A 22,971-nucleotide genomic window follows, 5' to 3' on the forward strand; every position below is an offset into this window, starting at 1 on the left:
ACAGTACTCTAAGGGTGTAGGAGGTAAAAAAAAAAGAAAAAAAAAAGAAAAAAACCAAAGGAGGATGGCTGCTCTGCTCACTGACACATACTTACAGGGTTACACCACACTTATTAAGATGACGACGAGTGCATCATTACCTGCGGCTATGCCACATAACTAAGGAAAAAGGAAATGCTCTCCACACAAAGGATCTATAACATGCTACTGTGGGAACAAGATTTGGTTCTACTATTTGAATCCCTAGGAAACCAATCTGGTCGCTTTGCTCCTTGCGAAGGTCATTCTGGATCCTCTGGCCAACATGGTCTATGTACCAAGTCAGATATACGTAGCGATCTCTACATCTGCGCTTTTCCAGATCCAGTCCTTTGTATAGCAGGATGCTCTGCATAAAAAATGGGAATAGGCCATTTTATTACAAAAGTTGGACAAAGATCCAGGAAGTCCTGGTTCCTCAAACTTTTTACTAGAAATATTTAAAGATGAATTCCTTCCCAACATCGACATTCTACATAGAACATGCCCAAATCAGATGTAGTATTAACATTCAAAGTTTTATTACATTTCGTATGCACATGGCAGAGTTTTTGAGGTGGTCCTTCAAGTCTAGCACTTTCCTAAAGTGTTCTCCAGAAACAAAAAGAACCGGAGCGCTTCAGAAGCCACAGACAATAGCACAAGTGTTCAGGCCTAACAAGCTTACAGTGACTGGGAGGATAATATTAACTCATTCACAGTCTCATGTAATCTAATTTTCCACCCAATCTGGTCCACAATATTTGCTCTAAGAATAATGTTCTGCTTCCTCCCAGACATATAAATGCTGGTCGCAGATAAATGTTTTATGAATGAATTATAGATATGCGAGGGGGATGAGCAGGAGGAGCGACACACGCTGTCCTCATCCTTCCAGGAGTATGCTAGCTCAATATCATCTATGCCTCATTCCTGCTGTTAAATTGATAATATTAACCTTGCTTGCTGAGGTGCATTAAAAAGAGCCTGCATTCCCAGAACAAATGTAATTAGATGGCATTAGTTTACTTGAGCAGCGATTCGAGCAGACAGGATATGAGTTGATGTAATCAGGAGGTCATCGAAAGAGGGCCATGCTGGATACTGTACATGGTAATTCACAGACTGGTCTTTTAAGGCCACCTGCTCCATGTTGATGAAGAGGTAAAGCACTTATCAGACCTACCTGAAATGAACCTTTAATCGGATGCTTTGTACTTTCCAACTTCACATCAGAAGGGCTACAAGAACATGGTAAAGAAATTACATAATGAGCTATGGTGGCAACGCACGTGTAATCCAATAAAAAGGGACTAATTAACTCAAGGTGACCGGGGACCCCGCTCCATGTCTCGCAGTCTACAAGCAGCACAGTAGTAATCCCATGTATGCACAGAAAGACAGCTGTTACCCAGATCTGCTGCGATTCATTGGTGATTAATTATAAAAAGGGGGAAAAAACATTTCAAGAGGGCTGCAACTAACGATTATTTTAATAATAGATTAGTTGGCCGATAATTTTTTGGATTAATCGGATAAAGAAATGCAATTTTTTTAAATTTAAAATAATGTATTAAAAAAGTACAATTTACACTTTCATCTCTTCATTGCAATGGCCTCTCTCTATTCACCTTCTTATTTTACCGACATAATAATAAAAGCTACAAGAACCCAAACACGGTGTTTCTCAAACTAGGTTTTAATACAAAGTTATTAGTAAATATTAATTCATATGTTAACTATTTTTCATATTTAATAAAAACTATGAGAAAAAAACCTTGTTTATATTTTCTTTTATTTACCAAACTGCCCCCAGTTATGCACATCTGACCCCCAACTTGCCACTCTGCCCCATATATGCCTTATAGCACTTATATGCCAGATTCCACTGTGCCCCCTGATATGCCACTTTGCCCCCGATATGCCTTATACTCCTTATATGCCAGTGATATGCAACTGAGACCCCTGATATACTTTTTACCCCCAGATATGTTTTATGCCCCCCTGATATGCCTAATATCGATATGCCTTATACCCCCTATATGCCCTGAAATTCATAATACCCCCCCATACACCACTATAACTCACCCATACACCACTCTGGCTCCTCCCCCTCCCATACACCACTCTGGCTCCTCCCCCCTCCCATACTCCACTCTGCCTCCTCCCCCATCCCATACACCACTCTGGCTCCTCCCCCTCCCATACTCCACTCTGGCTCCTCCCCCTCCCATACTCCACTCTGCCTCCTCCCCCTCCCCATATGCCACTTTGCCTCCTCCCCCCTCCCCATATACCACTCTGCCTCCTCCCCCCCTCCCATACTCCACTCTGCCTCCTCCCCCCTCCCATACTCCACTCTGCCTCCTCCCCCCTCCCATACTCCACTCTGCCTCCTGTCAGCAACGGAGGTTCACAAGACACCAGGGAGCCGGGTAGAGAGGCAGAGTGGAGTATGGGAGGTGGAGGAGCCAGAGTGGTGTATGGGAGGGTGGCTCCCATACACCCCTCTGACTCCTCCCCCCTCCCATACATCACTCTGCCTCTCTCCCGACTCCCTGGTGCTTTGTGAACCTCCGTTGCTGACAGGCACTTTCACTGCAGCTTCATAGAAGCCTCAGCGTAAGTGAAGGTGAGTAACGGAGGCTGTCTGTGCGATGCAGACCCCCACCGGCTGAGAGGATGATTCTCTGTCAGCCGGTGGGGGTCTGCGCGATGCGCACAGACAGCCTCCGTTACTGCCCTTCACTTACGCTGAGGATTCTATTAAGCTGACAACGTTGAAAACGATTTCATTATCGATTATATCGATTAGTTGTTTCAGCCCTACATTTCAATCACAATAGCAACCAACGGCATGTTCCTGCTAATTGATCCACTTTTGCTCTAGAATTGCTTTATATACCAAAATCTGCAAAAACACCAGTGGCGCCATTTGGATACCTACACCACCCACGCCTGTGGAACAAAAATGAATAAAATGTGCTAGACTGTGGACCCAAAGTAACTAACATGCGCTCTTTTTTCACACATCGGGTGCATGAGAATAAGCAGCGCCCACTTTTTATTTCAATCCATGCCGTCACATGACATCGTTTTATACATAGCCGCAGACAAAGGGTATGGCTCAGATTGCAGGCATGCCAGTGGTTTAAATCTCTGACGCTTCTGTATAGTAGGAAGTTTCTCTGTACGCTACAAATAATTTTAACATTTCCAGCTCGGCAACAGCCAAACAGATGCAGCAGATTTTGGACGGCTTTGGAATTCCATCTGATGCAACGCTACGGACACCTACACCCACCCCGAGCTAGCACTAAAAATAATGTGTTGGTTTTATGTGAGCCCCTGCACACATTCCCTAAAAGCTGTACTCATATACCCCTCCTTTTGAGAAAGAGCTATAGGTAAACAATTTCATCAGAAGGTCACACCTCCAGCTAAAGACAATGAGGCCTATGTCTCTTCCAATGAGTCACCCGCTTGCTCCTCCACATCTGAGACGGAACCAGTGTCTACGATCCCACACTCCGCGCACTGGGCCACAAGGACAATGTTAGCCCTTCAAATGTAACTCCAACGGCCAACCGTACCAGACTGGGGAATACATTTAACCCTTTATCTATCAAAGCTTTTTCCAAGCTCTTAAAAAGGGTGGGGACTCAAGTGAAGGCAGCCCCATCTGTTCTGCGTATCACACCCTGCCTAAAGTCTGCGACTCTGTTTGGGCAAACTGCTTCATCTCAGTGTTTTGTTCACACACATTCCTTTGGGATGACAAACGCTGCCCACTGGGCTTCTAAGGGTTGGGGCCTGTGGGTTTTTAATACTCTCTCTAGCCCCCAGATGCTCCCCACTGCAGTGACTCAGCTGACAAGAATTCCAGGACAATTATAAACCAGTTAACCCTTTTAAGGCTGATGGGTCTTAAAATGCATACTCGAAAGTCAATCATATAGAAAGCCAGAGAAAATAGACATTTTATTTTATAAATGAAAAAATGGAACATCAGTTCGCATTCCCCACTCCCAGTATATTGGAAAAGAATTGGCATATGGCACGGGTGTGTGAACGAACATATTAACTCACTGCACAAGAAATGGAGAACGGTTTGGTCAATTACCCCAAATAAGATACAGAACAGAAACAAAGTTACAAAAAAAAAAAAAGCAACAATTGTTGGTTTACTGCACTACAATTGCATATAACCGCGAAATGCACAATCAAAGTGAGATTACTTTTTTTTTGATTTCCATTTAAAAATCTGAGACTTAGTATAGGCTCAGAATAATAATAAAAATGTTTTATCCACAATTAATGAATGGTTGCCTTTCCATACATATGGACATATTCCCTAGTAAAATGTAGAACAGTCAGCCTTAGTGGCATGTTCTGCAATTCGCTCCGAGCTGGCCCCGCATAACGCGTAGTTATGCTCCACACATTAACTATGCGTCTTCATATAGTTAGCGCAATCCTCCTTACAGATGAAGCTCTCTAGGGCTCACTTTTATACTTCCAGGTTAGTGAATAGACCCCTTGGACATTTTAAAACATCCAGTGTTTGTTTTCTACAATCCACATGGAGAGGTTTTCATGGATTTTTCAAAACACCCTCCACACAGGCCTGGAGAAGAATGTGGGTGCAAAGGAGAAAGGATCACATCACCGTGATTGTAAGCTCTTAAAACCAGAGTCCAGGATCGAAAACAAGCTTAGTTACTTAACCTCCTACAATTCGGTTTGCTGTAAAGAGCTCGCCATCTGTTCGAATTTCCTTATCTTGTTCACATACAGGGAACTTCCAGCTTGTTCTAGATCAGGATACACATGGGGACACCAATAAGACAATACATTTCTCAACAATTAAAAGCCTTACAGTTCCTTTTCACACAAACTGGTACAGCGGCCCCACACAAAACGTTACTAGTCAAGCAGTCGAATATCAGAAAGAGGACACCTTGTCTTCTAGATTATCGTCTCCTCAGAGGAAATGTCCAGCCATATACACAACCATCCCTACCTCATCATTAGTACCACACAAAAAAAAGATTCAAAGGCTACTAGTTCTCCTTACTTACGTATTGAAAACCACTTAACTAGAAGTGCTATTTCCACAGAACAGAGTGTGATGAAAGGAAGTGTCCGGATGACCAGAGCCTCACAGTACGGCCAAATTATATGGTTACAATAACACAAAAAAGGTACCTACAACAGCATAGAAGTGTATTCACTAACCCTCCAGCATCTCCGCACTAGTGAATACAACATATTAAAGAAAAAAAATCTAGAAATGCCTTCAGCATATCTCTCATATACACCCCCACACACACACTGGCACTGAAGACGGACACGCTGGTAGCCCTAGGGCTTGCAACTGCATTAACAAACTCCCTTCTCTAAACATATTTATGTCTGGGGGCTTTTTAAAAAACGCAGACTGGGTACTAAGCCCGAGCAACATGAATACAAATACATGTCCCCTATTCAGAAACTAGGTGAATTCATAAAACGGGGAAAAATAGATGAATATGTGTCCATTACTACCATCCGCACAGCCTTCAATAACCGCAGGCGAGGTTATAATGTCAGAAGTCACACTACCTGCACATGCATTGCATGCCAACAACATGCCGTTACATGCCGTAAAGTGCACTTCTCACACACACAGCTATTCACCTCCCTGGGCCACCTGAGGTGGAGCACCACGAGGTAACTCGAGGTATCGGAGACATCATAGAGAGCAGATGCACTGTGAGCGAGCATTGTGATTACAAGCCTTACAAAGAATCACTCAGCTAGTAGATTAGTCACAATACTGGTAATTCTATTCTATATCAAACCCGCAGAAGAATAAATGCAAGGGAGGAGGCGCTCTTTGGAATCCACCCCCAAAGTCATGAGTAGTGTTTTTGGAATGTTCCCTCAGCACCAGGTCTCAGAGGTCTCTCCATGCAATGCTCAAACTGGTACTAGTGTCCCCAACAGATCTAAAAACAGGCACTGCCGCAAACTGCAGACACGGGATGTGAGATGCCCCAGCCGTGTGTAGGACAAAAACACCACCTTTCTGTTCATTCTCACTGCAGGAAGACGGAGGGACTGCTGTTCACGTGACCCAAGAAATTACTCAACACGTGACCCAAGAAATTACTCGTCTCCTAATATACTTCTATGTGCCCCATCCTAAACACGAGATGGGTAACAAAAGACATTAACACTGCGCTGTGTGTATTAATTTGAGTGTATGGGTACAATGCTATGGGTGCGTGGGTACACTATTGGGTATTCTAGTTCTAAATACATGTTGAGGGTGTAAAAGCATGGATAAAATACTCATTTACTATTCTATGCTAGACCAGGAATACCTGATCATCATTCAAGTCTGACTGCTTCGTGGTCACAATATACACGGACTCTCTGTTAATGTGTTGGGAGGGTCATATTGGGGATAGGCCTAATGGCAGAAAACTTGGTAAGACACAATCCTAGTACGTCCCTCACCATTCAGTGGCAGAGGTGCAGGACCTACGCCTTGTGCCATGCAATCTAGATAACTATCCTTCAGCTCTTCAGTTGCACCGAAATGTCATACATGGTAGAGCAGATCACTTTAAACAAAAAAAGAGCTTTAGGAAAAAATATTTTTTTTTCTCTCACTTTTTAGAGATAAAATGTCCACATAGGGGGAACTCTCTTTTTATATTAATACTGCCCACGTATAGGGAAGACTACACGAAAGACACTTGCAAAGTCAAGTACTGCATAAAAATGGCAAAATAAATCCAAATATTCTCGATGCACTATACAGTTAACATTCAATCTGGTAGCGATTCGACCGAGGTGGACCAAAACAAAACGCACGCTGGTAAGTCTACTATCATTACTAACACGGTAATAAGTGCAGTCCGGTCTGAATACAGATACAGCCTGCCTTCGGAGTGACTAATTAAATCTTTTCCACAGCCACAATAAAAAAATATAAATAAAATTAGATTCTAGGAAGCGTTTGGCAGAGGAACACTGTTTTAAGAACAGAGATAGCCATGAATGAATTTTCTCCTTCTCCTAACACACAGCACAATTTAATCATCAACGAATGCTGGCAGACAAAATATAAAATTGACTAATTAGCCACTGGCTGCAGGTCCTGGAAAGTCTCCCTGTGTTCAGGAGGTGCCTGAGCGCAGGGTTATAATTCAGCTGGCCAACATCCGAATTAGATATTTCTGGGTTTTAAAGAGGATCTAGCAGGTATCGGATAAAAATAAATAAAAAGCTGAGCAACAAAAAAAACAACCAAATAACAGTCCGTGGGAAGAAAGGAAAGTGGAGCCACGGAAAAGCATGTCATATCATCTGCATTTCTGAATCATCCTTAAAAGCAAAACAGCAGGTTCGCTGAGGAACAGTTAGACAGGCAGGACCGGAAGGGTGACTGGGTTAAAGCACAGGCTTAGTTTCATCCGAAAGGGAATGTTCAGTTGAAGCTCCCATCCTAGTATGACAGACTCAATTGAAAAGGAGGTACAGTGGGGTCACGTTACTTTGCGTGACCCTGCAATAAAGCTCGGCAGCTCCCACTGCGTAGCCTCGTTGAGGGCAGAGACAGAGGCTTCAGAGAGGGTTAGTGTGTGTCAATGTGTGTGCATGTGTGTGAACACGTGTTTACATTTTCACAAATCTGTTTATCGTGAGTTACACAGATTTTTTTCCTTGAAATGTTGAGGGTTATCTTATCCGCAAATTACAGTAGTTGGTAGGCTTACTGTAGACACACCAAGAGAAAATGTTAGGGTGCATGTCACAGTGTTATTAAAACATATAAGAAGACAAAAAGGAACTGCTTTGCTGTGCAACAGGTCAACACATGCGAACATCTGCTCGATGAAAACAGAAATCCAACCCTTCGCCTGTAGGTGCTCTTACTCCCCCTTTTACGTCATCTCCACATTACACACCATTAGACACACCACTCCCTCCCCGATGCTAGGACATCCCTGAATATACCTCCCTTCTTAACTAGCAACCAGGCTGTTATCAGCCACCTCATTCAAGAACCATCACATCCTGTGCCCTCCACTAATATTGGCAATCATAGTAAATATGAGCAAAGAAGGCTGTGAAAAACGGTCTTTAATGTTTACCCTTTTTGATCTTTTCTTCAAAATATACAAAAATATTTTGCGCTCATGGATATCAAACAATTGCAAAAACAAAACAGGTTTATAAAAAAAATAAAATGTAAAACATATATACGTGGCACAATTATTGGCACCCCTATGAACTCATAAGAAAAAGGGTTTCAGACGTTACTAGAACTTTAAATGGGATTGGGTTCTATGGTCAGGTGAAACCAAAATATAGCTTTTTAAACACCAGAGGTGGGTTTGGTGCACACAGAAAGGTAGCCATATGGAAAAATACCTCATGTTAAATATGGTGTTGGATCTTTAATGTTTTGGGGCTGTTTTTTTCTGCCAGAGAACGTGGACCTTTTGTTAGGATACACGGCATCATGATATTAAATGAACATCTTACTGCCTCTCCCAGAAAGCATAAAATGGTTGGATCCTCCAGCAGGGCAATGGTCCAAAACATATCAAAATCAACACAAAAAAAGATTTATTGATCACAAAGTCCTATGACTTTAACCCATAGAAAACCTGTGGGGTGAACTGAAGAGGAAAGTCTACCAGCATCAACCTCGAAATTTGAAGGATCTGGAGAGATTCTGTATGGAGGGACGGTCTCAGATCCCTGGTCATGTATTCTCCAACCCCATCAGGCATTATAGCAGAAGACACAGAGTTGCTATATTGGCAAAGGGAGGTAGCACAAAGTATATGGTGTAGTTTTTTAAGAAAAGATCAAAGGGTTAAACAATAAAGACAATAATTCACAGCATTCTTTGCTCATATTTACCAAGGGTGCCAATATTAGTGGAGGGCACTGTGTACTCAAGAAGCAGTAGAATGGAACTTACATTGCGCCTTAGCAATGGAAAAGGTGGGAAAACCAGCACAGAAAAACTTTAATATTTTTTTTCCCATCAGGACAACGTTATTCTTTTTTCTCAATAGCCCGATGTATAAACTACCAACGCCAAGCATTCAGAATACCCTACCTGACTCGTTACTTATGATGATGTAACTATTGCGCCATGCTAGAGTCATGGGTTATTGTTGCCTACAACACAAAACTAACTTTTTCTAGGCAAATTTTTAACCTACCTTTTAACAAATAAAGCTTTTAAACGTATTCAGTTAATGCTAAATGACTGCGATAGAAGACAAAATAAGCAAACAATGGGATTTAAAAAACCCAAAACAAACCACCCAGCCTACAGCTGTTATTGGTAAATAATCTAAAAAGATCTCCACCTGATAACCATAAATACGCTCTGATGTGTCTTCAGTGCAACCAGAGCCAAAAACTGTAGCAAGAACCTATGAATCATGCAAGCTCTTCTTTCCATAAAGCATGGGTTCCTTCAAAGCCCTGCATTCACAAAGATTTCATAAATATCACAATAACATCAATCTGTAACACACGCTGTCGAGAAAGAAATACGCCAATATAAAAGACTACAAACATTTTCAGCATGGGGTTCCAATGGACTCCTTGCTTACATTCCAAGAGTACACAACCAACTAACACAGGATAACAGAATATATTTTTAAAGAAGATTTACAAAGTTAATTCCACAAAGCACAATACAAGGCAGTATACAAAACCAAAGTTACTTACCTTTCTGGCAGTGATCAGCCGACCAGCAGCGAAAGTTATAGTCGTTATTAATGGTTGTCTTTGGGCAACTTGGCTTGCCCTCCATAGTTCCTGGGCAAATATCCCCACACTCCTTTGGTGACTTATTCCCAACGATATAGTTGTTGTAGACAGCATCTAGGACAAGAGACCAATCCACTGTAGAAAGGTAACACATGTCAGAGTTCTTCTCGATACGTATAGCACCACGAGTGATATTCATCAGGTTATGCAGCCCAATCTCCTTCAAGTCAGTCATCTCAAAGATGACCAGGGCATAGTTGTAAAACAGAAGTCTTCCACGGATGACTGTGAGGTTGGGAAAGAGGTCACTGAGGCTCTCCAGGCCAGACACCCGGAAAAGTAGGAGATGGTCAGTGATAACTTTTAGCTTGGGAAATCGTATGTTGCGGAAATCTTCAGCCTTGGCATTGGAGATGAGCAGGATGTGCAAATAACCTTCAATCACAACGCAGTCTTCTAGTTGTTTAAGCTCACGAACGTCATTCCGAATGTCCATGCTGGGACCACACACTGTGGACGATACAAGCAAATCAGTGTTTTTATTTTAGGAAACCAAAATAAAAGTTCAACACGATTAAACACAATTTAAAAGATAAAACAAAGTCATTCTAGGAGGTTAGCTGGGAATTTTAGCAACATGGAGGAAACAAAACAGCCAAGAAAAAAAAAGAGGCGCACACACAATATTATATTCTAATCCCCTCAAGATTGTAAACTCGCTCGAGCAGGGCCCTCCTCAACTGAGTCAGTCAAATTGTTATGTTATATACTACTCGTTATGTCCTGTCGACCCAATGTACCACGCTGTGGAATATGATGGTGCTATATAAAACAATAAACATGACAAAAGCAGTTTCCACTCGTCTACTTGTCCATAAGAAAATGAAACGGGTCTATTCACTAAAGTGAAAAGGTGACAGCAGAGTTGTGTTTCGGCTCCTATACATTATGGAGAGCCGGTTCCTTGAGCTAGTGCTGCAGGAAGAGCTTAGCTGGCCCCACATTAAAAATCACTCTCCTGCACACTATCCCTTTAGTGAATAGACCGAAAGAAACAAGTGAAACAAAGATATGATTCCTATTCGACAACACTGGGTGGGTGAGAAACGGTCTTCCTCCTGGCCTGAGACTTTTCCTTTGGGTTGGGAACCCCACAGAATATGTTTCCAGTTCTAGAAATATACGTAGAGGTATCTTGAGAGAACTTCTTTCCACCGGCTTGGAGGCATTACATAGAGAAATGTGTTTACATATCCATACTAAAAAGTAAACGCGCCCTTTACTTTTGGACCAAACACCCAAATTATGGTTGACAATAAAACAAATATTGAGAAACCTCAGACTCATGTAAAATGTAGCCCATGGTCTATATGTGGATCTGTTCCACGGCGTTTTAAAGGTGCTGTTCCACTTAGACAAAACACTGACATTTCATCCTCTAGTCTCCTTTTATTCTTTCCTCTGAAGGTTTAATCACATAAAACAAAAAAAAAAAACAAAAAAACAGAAATTTTGTAAGAAGATTTTTTAGTCTCTATGGCAACAAAATTATAAGTGTCTGATTTTGTGTCACATGACAAGGGTTCCCAGCACAATATTACAAGAAAAGGTGTCAAAAGGAGGCAGACAAGGCACCAAGTGCACCTGGGCTCTCCACAGCGTTGTGGCACATAAACGCATATTTATTGACTTATATAGCGCCATCATATTCTGCAGCGTTGTACAATGGGTAAACCGGACATAACAAGCAGTGCATCACGCAACAATTTGGAGAGAAGCAAAAGGGAAGGAGGGGGTGTCACGTTATAAACATAAAAAACACCTATTTTGGACCTTTAGAGAATAGAACTGGGGAGGGGGTTTAACACCACAGCGGCAGAACAAGTGTTTTGGTAGCAGAGCCGTACAACAGACTATTTATAAGCTGCTGGTGTTATAGAAAACCTGCCCATGCAGTGCTGGAGAATTCAAAGGAGTAAATTAACAAATCTCCCGGGGCTTGCGAAGCTATGAAATCAAAAACGGATTTTTATTTTTGCTTTCACAAACAGAAACTACAAGAATGGAAATCAATAGATCCGGATGTACAAATTTTATATACCGCAGGGTAACCATTATGGGCAACGGGATTAACTGAAATACTCCTAGCACTAAAGATGCCAGCAAAGAATTTTAGCCTGCGATCCAGTGGCTGCTACAGCGGAATATTTTAACCCTACTGGGGCGAGAAAACCCATGCATTGGTATCAGCGGCATATTCAATACACAGCAAGAGAACACACACGGGGTAACGGAAACTGACTATAGCAACGACACAACAAACCGGGGAATAATTTACATATACCCTTCCACATATATATTCTAGGTATACTACATTACAAAATCTGATAAGGGACAGATCCTCTAAGTAGTAAACTTTTTTTTAATGAACAAAATTATAATTTGTTAAAAAAAAACAAAAAAGTTGGAGGCTGCTGTTGTCAGTTGTGCGATATCCTGTTGTGTGACTTTTTCCTGCTCAAACCCCACACCGAGGGGATTCTTTACAATGATGCTAATGAAGTCCTTCACAGACTTTCATGAGTCAGAGTGTCTGTAAGATTAATTCTGAGACATTCTATTGTTTACCTCGGGCAGTATGATAAGGAGTCAGGGTATTTGTCTAGTAGATTGGGCTAAAAAAGTTAAAAAAATTGGGACAATATTTTTGAAAATTAATTTGTAATAAAGTAAAAAAAAAAAAAAAAAAATACAAAAAAGGTTGGGGCGCCGCTTTAAATACTAGCATCTGTAAAAGTCATGTCTTGTGGACCCTGAAGTTAAGCTTGGTTCCAGGGTTAAGCAAAGCTACACATCAATGGCCCAAAACGACAAAGTAAAAAAAATATTATGCCAACGCAAAATTTATTTTGGTCCAAGACGCTTTGCTTTCAATTATAAATCATCCTGAATATTTCTCTCTTTTTTTTTTTGTTTTTGTTTCTCAACGGGTCCATAGTGAAGCAGAAAAGTCTTTTGTCACCAGGAACCATTTCCAGCTACTCCACACTGCCTTAGTCCTACACCTCTTATAATTGAAAGCAAAGCATCTTGGACCAAAATACATTTTGCAAAATATTTTTTAAAATTTGTCGTCAAGCTCATTTTATCAATCAATGCCTTCTCTGGATACAGAATCTCGCACCCAACAGGAATGTTAAGCTCCTTCAATACTCAAAATATTCCCAGATATCCATGCTATAGAACTCATCAGCTTACAGCGACCTCAACCACAGCCTCAACATATTGATTCAATGCACTGGGTTTGCACCAATCAGCTTACAGGTATAATCACGCTGATCCTGAGAACAGGAAGTGACTGCTCCCTCGGGTTTTAACACATAGACTGCGTGTTTAACTATGTAAACACGGTTACATGGATGTATTACTATCATCTCTTACACCCACTACACATATAAATCGATAAAACATACTTTGCTGTGCTGTTCAGAATAACCGGGCAGAAGCCATTTCACAAGCTATCTGTGTGATTGATATTTCTTCAGGACGAAACGCTCTCCGTGTTATAAACTGAGCGAGCTTCGCAACCTACATGCAGGAAACGCCTCATTTGTACGGATTTAAGGGGGTTTTTTTTTTTTGGGGGGGGGGGGGTCTTTACTGACCCTTTATGTACGTGCTTCACTTACTGCTGCACAGCGTTGTTGGAACTTTGGAATGGTTTTCTGTACCAAACATTACCTTTAGAAAACGCAGAATTGAAAACACATGTTGAGCTCATTTCCTCTGTCCTGAAAAAAAGGGAATGTGGGGGCAGAAAGGAAGTCCACCCACCTTTTTTTTTTTGTAAAACAGGAGGCGATTAAACAAGGTTCTCTCTTATTACTACCACAGCCTCTCACCTGCGGCAGGTTGGTCAGAGGGCCGCACACATAGAACTTAGTGTCCTCTACAACACAATGGCTACGGGGTACAGAAAACGCATGCCGGACAGAACTGAAAATAATACGGCATCGGCAAAGCCTGTAAAAGTATAAATTATCGCAAGCTCTCGGTTTGCTTTTCACAGTAGCAGTCAAAGCGTTAATGGATGATCCATGGAAAAAAAAACATGCGCTTGAAGGTCTCTCTTGGCCGGGTACATATTGTGCAGGTACACAGCGGAGAGCTCGAGATGTAGTGAATTACAGCAATAATCTCAAGATTAGCAGAAAGAATCAGCGGTACCCAGAACACAAAAAAAAATAAATAAAAAAACACGACGCATCAACCTGGAAGAGAGCAGGGATCTGTGACGGGTTATACGAGGATGGATTAGGTGGGCCAAGCCATCAGCTGCTGCTGCTAAACCGGATTTGTACGTGCGACACGACTAGGAACCGTAGGATGCGTCGGGTTACTTTACGGGATCTCTGCAAGTTTCAGTGATAAAACAAGCATGAAGCTTTCCACACAACAGGATCCATCTCTAAGCAGAAGGAACTGAAGTGGGTGGCATATTATGACAGTAAAGCCTCTCCTTAACTGTGATAATAATATTTAAGCTGTGTTCTGCGAGGAGCTGTCTGTGTCAGGAAAGGCAGGAAATTACAAGCTGTTTGTACATAGAAGCCCCCGTCTAACCCGCGCATGAATGTGCTGGGAAGCCACGCACGCACTTCCATTACAAGTATGGCAGCCGCGACCCACCGAGATTGTCCGTGTGACCTGTCCAGTGAACCAGAACATATTCTTTAATGACGAGCTTAATAAACATGCACACAAAGTTAAATGGGGTTTCAAATTGCCTTTCCAATTATTTATTATTGGTCCTTAGATCGTAAGCTTGTTAGCTGGGCCCTCTTTACCTAATGTATTGGATCGCTTTAGTCTGTCCGTTCTGGTTTTGTCATTCTCTTTGAGGCAGGGATGAAGGTAAATAAAATATTAAGACAATATCTTTTTATGGTGTAGAACATACACCCTTAAACACGTCTTGTAATGAGTGACCGTAAACATATATACAGCACAAAAATACACAAACATTAAAAGTACGAATAAAAGGGACGGTGAAATTACATCAAACGTCATTGTTAATTCTTGATTAATTCAGAGTATTAGTGTCGTCATTAAAGAATATGTTTGTCACAAACTGAAATACTTGGATCTTGTGTACAAACACGCTAATAAAGCAGGCCGTGGAGGGGATGTGTGTATGAATGAAACAGCATTACTAGAATAATCCCAACGGGGACACACGCGGAGTCGGTTAACAGGCCTCCCCGATCCGGCCTCTAGGAGAGGCTGACCTCAGACTGAAGTCACAGGAAGTGCTGTCCCATTCTCTCCCCAAACTTCTTCAATGGAAGCTTTTATGTGGAGCGGCCAATCAGCACGCAGCCATAACAAATCCAGGGAGCAGTCTGTGAATGGGGTGGGGGCTCGTGCGGGGGGTGGGGTGGGGGCTCGTGCGGGGGGGGGGGGGGGGGGCTCGTGCGGGGGGGGGGGGGGGCGGACAGGCCTTTCTTCCAGGCACTCTTTGGCATGCCAGGAATTCCAAGCATTTTGCATTATTTTCTGAGTGGGGGAGGAAGGGGATGGTGGAGGAAATAACCCTTTGGCTTCAGGGCTTTCTGTTGAAAAGCACTTTGTTATAGTGAGAAGCGAGCAATAGAGCACAATAAACGTGAGAAAAGAAGCCAAGGACCCGGAAAACAAACATCTGTCCTGCTAGGGCTGTGTCTTCTGCGTAGCCCTCGAGGCAACCCAAGACTGATTTTCATACATATACAAAAACAAATAAAATGGCTATTATACGCACGCTCTATCGACAACGCAGCAAAATCGCACTTTTCTCACTCTGAACTCTTGTTAAGAATTTTAATGCAGAAAATGCAGAGCTTTTAAATTGCGAGGTCGCAATACACACACGTCGAGGGCTAGCTGCGATTTCACTTTACTAATAAACATCTTCCGCATTTTTAAAGCTTGGGTGTCTCCAACACGACGGGTTAAAGAAAATAAATAAATAAAGCCAACCCTTCATCAAAATAGCCACACATGCTTTCAACAGCATCCACCTAATGAAAGAACTCAGCTGTTTAACAGCTTCTCTGCCACGTACAACATTTGTTCCATAACTTGGGATATTTTCCATAGTTTCCTTGCCAGGAAGTTTACACTGAGCGTTAATAAATAAATAAATAAATGCAAGATTGCTCTAAACCCAGGAGCTTGCAATTCTACAAGGAGGCGTGAAGTGGGGCGATCGGTAGGATCGTATTGGTTGCTATGGGAATGGCACCACTTTGCTCCCAGATTGCCATTTAGAGATGGGCTAAAGGCATGCCATCAATCATTTATAATGATGGTTACTTTAGTAAAACAATGTATATCATCATGTTACTGGATTATCGATAACATGTTACACGCTGGCCGGCCACTACGAACACAGGATGGTCGGGAAGCCAGAACAAAGCGAAACGCTGCAAATTCAATATAAACAACGGGAGTAAGAGATTATTCCAGCGAGTTTATGTGATAAATACAAATAAAAGGTTTATGTAGTAAGAATCTGAACTGATGGAGCGTTCCTCATGGAAAGAAGTTACATTGTTACACGGCTCCAAGAGATCATATTACACGAAGGTTTACAAAGGAAAATGTGACCGCACACACAAGCATACCAGCAGTCATTTTCATGTTAAAAGAACACGCCAGGCCCCCCCCCCCATTTAGATACATAGAGATTCATGAGAAACCGCTAGGCATTTGCAGCGCGCTCCGCCACTAGCTTTTTAACTCGCAGGAAGAGCATTGCATGGAATACTAACCCCTGCTGTACGACGCGCATGCACATGTTATCAGGCACTTGCCTTCGGTGAGGCCGTCTGGGGCAGCAAAGCCTCCCTTCAAGTAAAAACATAATTGCTACATTTCGATGCATCGGTGATTTGATACCTCAGTGGTGGCTGGCTGAGCACATTATTAAGTTTCTGACCCCAAATTACAATCATGGTTGGCGTTTGTGCACAGTGCCACCTTCTCCAGAATCCAACTGCTGTGTGTTTGGACCTTCAACGTCTGCTCCTCATATCCGGCGAGGTACATCAGTAACACATAATTGATTAGAAATCCTTTCGTAGATTAAATTATAATTATAGATATAGATAGAGAGCCCCAGTATCACTAAAGATAGATTTCCCCCACCGCCATCTGTTACGCTTTATTCATACAACACCAAAAATGTACGCGGCGCTTCTTACAGTCCGTACATTCACAGGGAATGACAAAACTGGAATAGACAGACATTTAGTAACGATGGTCTGGCACACAAGCTCACAATATATGCAAGGATTGTGAATTACTTGTGATAGATTTGTCTCCGGCACTGAAACCAGCTCACTAGTGTCACCCAGGGATCACTAGTAATCCAGATCACTATTATCTGGTGGATAACTTTACGATATAGGAAGTTCAGCAGAAGGCGCACTTCCTGCTCATGTTAATATCATGATTTCACAGCAAAGCAGCAAGGTTGCGAATAACCACTTCCAATCACCGGGTACAGATAGATGCGCTAATTACCACGAAGAAAACATGACAACTGCCAGGACGTCTGCAAAGAAGTCACACCGTGACGAAATCTCTGGAAAACTGCAGCCACGGGTAATATGACGGCACCGCACAAACCAACAAACGGTGCGGATCAGAACCGCGGGACACAATGATACATTACGTTGGGAAAGCAGTAACTGTAACAAAAAGAGAGAAGTCAGCCTTCGACATGTGCTTATACGAGAGATACAATTCACCTTTAATCAAAGATAAGATGACGACCCACCAAAGTTTGGGTGTCCGCGCACGCTCTCTGTACTTATGGAGTGCGGTCTTTTGGGGAAGAGCAGAGAATATTGCAGATGGATTCGCAGGAAACCGCCTGCATTTGGGCACTTCCGCAAAAGGGCGGAGCCATGGCGCACTCCATAGGGACAGCCTCTCCCTCGTTCAGCCAATTGGGATGCCCGATTCACGGGGAAGTCAACAAAGAAAGAAGACAGAACAACAAGAAGAGGCAAGGGAAGAAGTGGAGTGGGGAAAGGAGACAGGGACACAGAAGCGGTCGGTCTCTGAGGTCTCAATAAAAGGTGACCAGGTTGTTTTTTTTCATATGATTTTTTATTATAACCAAGCACATATGGTAGTTTGTATGGACATCTAGCACTCGACAGGTTAAAACAACACTATGCGGCTTAATTGGGGAGAGGGTTGTTTTCTTATAATGGCAACAAAAAACAGCTTCATTTGCCAAGTGCGATCACCCCCATCCTGTACCTCACACAGACAGCGAATAGCAATAGATTTCTCAATGAAAATAAGGAGGAGGAGGGGACAAAATGTTCACCAAGTGCAGACATTTTGGCAGATTGGACACAAATGTTGCCGACAAGCCTATTGCCCAACAGCAGATCCAAATAAAATGTTAACATTTTGAGTCACAATGGGCTGAGCAACAGCAATGCCTGACACAAGGCAGGGCTGGATAATCACATGCGCGCCGCAGGAGCTGGCATCAAATACATTTCTACAGATCTATGCCCTATGTTATGATGTAGAGATTATTTAACAGATCTAATTATTTAGGCCGATCTTAAAGTTCAGCCATACATTAACCAAAAATACGTCATAACGGGGAGAGATTCTGTGAATAATGGGGCTTATGTATAAAGAGGTCATTCTAGTGCAAAATGTGCAAAGTGGTCTTATCAATGCGGGAGCGTTGGGTGAGTTGACCAGTTAACCCCGCAGTAAAGAAGAAGTGTTGTGCCCTGGCTCAGCACAGGTAGATTGAGGCATCTGAACAATGAAATATCCATAAAACCTAAAAACGAGGAAAAGAACAACATTCACTTAAAAAAAAACAAAAAAAAAAAAGAGGAAGAAGAAGTTAGGAGCCATAAATTATATTTTTGGAGCCAAATTTCCTGCCTCCTGGAGTTTATCAAGTCTTTTATCAAGGGACACAATGCCAATCAACACAAATCAGAAAGTCCATTCGGAAACAGAGCCAAAGGTTTTGGTTTGGGCAGCAATGAAACTGAAGCTCAAAATACAGAATACAAAGAGCCTGCGTTTAGCACCTGCAAAAAGATCTCACCAAAGGCTCCGTGCTGCATACACGTCCTGGCACACATACTCGCTTTCACTAAACACTTTATATTTCTCAAAAAGAATTTATCCTTTAGGACGCACGAGAAGAAAACACTGAATGCGTTCATAGAATATCGCATCATGGAGGAAACTCAAAAATACGGGACCCACGTACCATACCGCTCAGAGAGTAACAGCTCATTTTAGCGGGTTTCAGTAAAACACGTTAAGCTGCAACGTGTAACGTTACCTGCCCATTGTCTTAAGAAATAAACAGTTGCCTTAGCTATTAAGAACACAATCGCTCCATAGAGCTGTTACAGCAGACTTAAAAAATCCTCTCAAGTAAGCCGAGTACACTAGAAAAACATGTTTACATTCTCCTGCCTCTAAAACTGCGCTCAACAAAAGCGCCTTTATTTCCCGGAACTGTTACACATCGCTTGAGCTAACCGATACGAAAGATATTTAATGATCGTAGAGAACACCTTACGCCAGAGCACATGGCTGTTCCGAAACAAAGAACACCGTTTATCCGACAAACGGATGGATTTGCTTATCTATAGGTGCCTCTAAACAAAAAAGCTCAGCTACTGTAGCATAAAATATATATATATATATATATATATATATATAAATAAAAATCATATACATCATAAACATACGCACGCACACACTACTCTTGTTGTAAAAAAGGATTTAATACAGATCATAAATTATACTAAATTCTCCATTTCTTCCATTATCAGCCATAAAACGAAAACAAAAAGTTACAAAAAAAAGTTAACGAAAATGTATTCTCCGCTGTACGTGTTCTATTCATATTCCATTAACGGTTACGGATTTAGTCTAAACCGTGCATTTCTTTGAAATAAAACACACATTCTGGAAGGTTTTTGCTGTAACGAGCACGTAAGCGTTGCAGGACGGAATTGTGATCGCGGTTGTTTGTGTGTCTCTCGGAGTCTCGATTTAAAATCTTTAATCAAATTTTACATTCTAAGGTCCACCTGGAATTAGAGAACAATCAAGAAATCTATTGTTCCGGAGCACATGCAAATGTGCATGTTTCATATGTTTTATTGTCATCCAGCTTCCTCCCTTTTCGGATCTCTAAATGCTTTCATTGTTCCCAGAGGGACGCGTTAAATTTTGCTTAGAAGAAAGCATGTGCGGTTTTAGAATTCACTGGGAAAGAACAGATAACGTCCCCCGAGCACAGAACTAGAACTATAGTTCCAGAACCGCTCTGGAACGGAAAAGAAATCCAATTAATATAAAGTATTCAATATTCCCAAAATCCTCCCAAATGAGCTGCGCTCCTGCCACACGTGAGGGGAAAAAAACACAAAGGGGGCTTTTATTGATGATCGCAAACTGCCTATTGCTCGGCTCGCTTAACCAACGCGCTCCACACAGACAGTCCCAGACCCGTCATTAAGCTTTCCATTACAGTTCCGATAATTCGAGAGAAATACACGTCATCACACACCTGGACACCCAAACATTTCATTCATCACAATGGGCAGGACTAGGAAATGATCAGCTAATGCAAGGTACGTGCACCTTTTCCAAGCTAACAATCATTAGGAATGCTTTTTTTTTTTTTCCTCCCCAGTACAGCTGTGCAGACACACCTGTTTTTATGTCTGCAGACAGACTATTCCCCTCTCTCTCGACTCACATCACTCATCTTCAAACAATCTCTCATGAAAAGGGAAGTCCATCTACTCACACAAAGCCACGTTTAGGGTTACATCAAGACACATCATAGCACATCATCCTTTCCACGTTCCAAACCGCCATTTTATTTCTAACCGGGGTTGGCTCTACTCTAAACGCGTCTTGCCCGACTCCTCTGCTACCCGGCACCGGTAACCACATTATCTTTGTACTGTCCCTGCTCAAACTGAACAGGGGGTATCAGGCAGGTCGTAGGGGGCAGGGGGGAGATTTTAGAGGAGACAAAGGAATCAAAGACTTCTAAAGTGAAGAGAAGGTACAGAGCTGGAGTAAACATTTCATGTAACGCAGGATCTCCAAAGCATCGTGCTTTCTCACACAAAGAGGACTCCAAACGTACACAAAACCAAAACCGGCAACCATAACCTGATAGACACAACACAATCCCGCGCCCCGCGCCGCACCATCCCGCGCCGCGCGGCGCAACACCATCCCGCGCGCAACACCATCCCGCGCCGCACAACACCATCCTGCGCCGCGCAACAAGCCCAGCTTCCTTCTCTTCAACGGATCAAGCGGACAAACGATTGGTTAATCTTTGAATATCGTTAACAGCGCTAAACGTAACAGTCTCCCAATATCCAAGTGTTTAAAGTACAATACGGTATTTTCGCACATACCAGACCGGTGACTACATCGACGGGATTTTTAACCCATTGTGAGCCAGACTGAGCGAAACACAATCAAGAGGTTTATTCAACTTCATCCTTTCTTATTATTTTAAAGGCATCAGAAATGGGTGAAAAGGACCATCACTGACGGGGGGGGGGGGGCGGACACAAAGATAATATTCTGTCTCTGCAAATTACTTACAGACAAATAAAAAAGCAAACAAATTAAGGAGTATGTTTGCAAATAGAAATAAAAGTAGAAATATCCACCACCAATTCCTTTAAAGAGCAAAAAGATCAATTCGTAACCGCAAGAGAGGAGCGCCAGCCGCGGAACTTAAGGAAATCCTAAGAGCGGAAGGGATGGAGATTTACAACACAGGCCACAGCTAAAATACCAAAAGGCGTTTCGAACAAAGAAAGATTCAGTCTATACGTAGAAAGGGGCAGTATATAAACCGCCAAGAGCTCAGTATTCCCGCAGTCCCAAGGAAACGGGCAGCTTTAACCAGCCGGTAAAAACGAAACAAGAATAAAACCAAAGGCTAGAATATATCATTCTGCAGACGCTTACGTTTGCCCGATTCTTCAGATTTTGTCTTGTTCAAAAAAGACTAAACATTGAGTTTGTCCATGAAAGTCCCTTTAAATATTAACCCTTGTGCTACAAGCAGCCAAGAGATATTCAATATACCAGCAGTGTATCTTTCCTGGGAACGGGGGGCTAAACGGGGTTCCTCCTGTACAGTATGTATTCCTTCAGCCGCTAAACAATACGTGTTGGTGACGCCACGGTGCTCGTCAGCACAAGCCTTTAGTGTCTGCAATCTAACGACAAACACACGAAACACACTGAAAACGGGTAATTATAGCAGAATTGGGTTTCAAGCCGGCAACTTCCCGAAAAAGAAAAGATAAAGAACAGACTCATTGGTCTGGTGAAGTCTGGTAACGTGGGGAGTCAGTGTGTAGCACGGGGTAATCCAGGACCACCGATTCTGTGACGCACCCCCTCTGACGAAAGCATCAGCAATAGATTTACAACACAAAGGGTCTTTACAAATCCAACCGTGGAGGCACCAACGGCACAGATTATTAATATAAAACCCATAAGCACGCACATGACGGACGCAGCGACAGGAGGGGGTTTCTTCCCGACGCTTGTCAACAAAAATCCCGGGCTGGGGTTTTTTTTTTTAACCACTTAGCCATCTCTAAATCACTCACAAAGCGCCGTCTGTATCACACGGGGGCCGAGATGCTGCATTTCCTACAACTGTACTAAAAATAACAGCCGCTGGGATTACGGGGGCCCCGATTAAGAGGCCCGAGAGAAAAACAGAGCACTGAAAACGAATGCATTTCTCATAGGAATCGATAGGATCTCCGGCCACTACGAGCCATTGTGAATTAACGCAGCCATTGTGCACGCAGCGGCTTTACGGCCCTTGTTGACAGAGCGGATGAACGTAGTAAGAGGCGCTATGAATAGATACTATTCCCGAGGGAGAGGAGTATATCGCGCCCAACGCCTCGGATTTTAACGGAAATATAGTGTAGTGCGTTCGGCTGCCTTCCACCTACTCATCCGTAAACAGCATTCATCGTAGCTACGTGCCCCCCGCTAGGCTGCATGAAGGGGTCGCCGGACAGGGTGCGAGACAGGTGGATCGATCGT

The 22,971-nt window shown here is 42.6% G+C and overlaps 1 protein-coding gene across 1 annotated transcript in view; it reads right to left on the reverse strand.

Annotated features, from left to right (window-relative positions):
• LOC149300034 (insulin-like growth factor 1 receptor) overlaps positions 1 to 22,971 on the reverse strand; it is a 95,726-nt gene that overhangs the window by 69,968 nt on the left and 2,787 nt on the right. The window contains exons 3-4 of the mRNA XM_089485514.1: positions 13,500 to 13,551; positions 9,769 to 10,320 (exon numbers count right to left, since the gene is read on the reverse strand). Coding sequence (XP_089341640.1) covers positions 9,769 to 10,320; positions 13,500 to 13,551 — 604 coding nt within the window. The remainder of the gene's footprint in view (positions 1 to 9,768; positions 10,321 to 13,499; positions 13,552 to 22,971) is intronic.

This window comes from Sceloporus occidentalis, unplaced genomic scaffold (assembly GCF_023333645.1).
Source record: "Sceloporus occidentalis isolate IW3139 unplaced genomic scaffold, rSceOcc1.0.p SCAF_26, whole genome shotgun sequence".
Classification (NCBI taxonomy): Eukaryota; Metazoa; Chordata; class Lepidosauria; order Squamata; family Phrynosomatidae; genus Sceloporus; species Sceloporus occidentalis.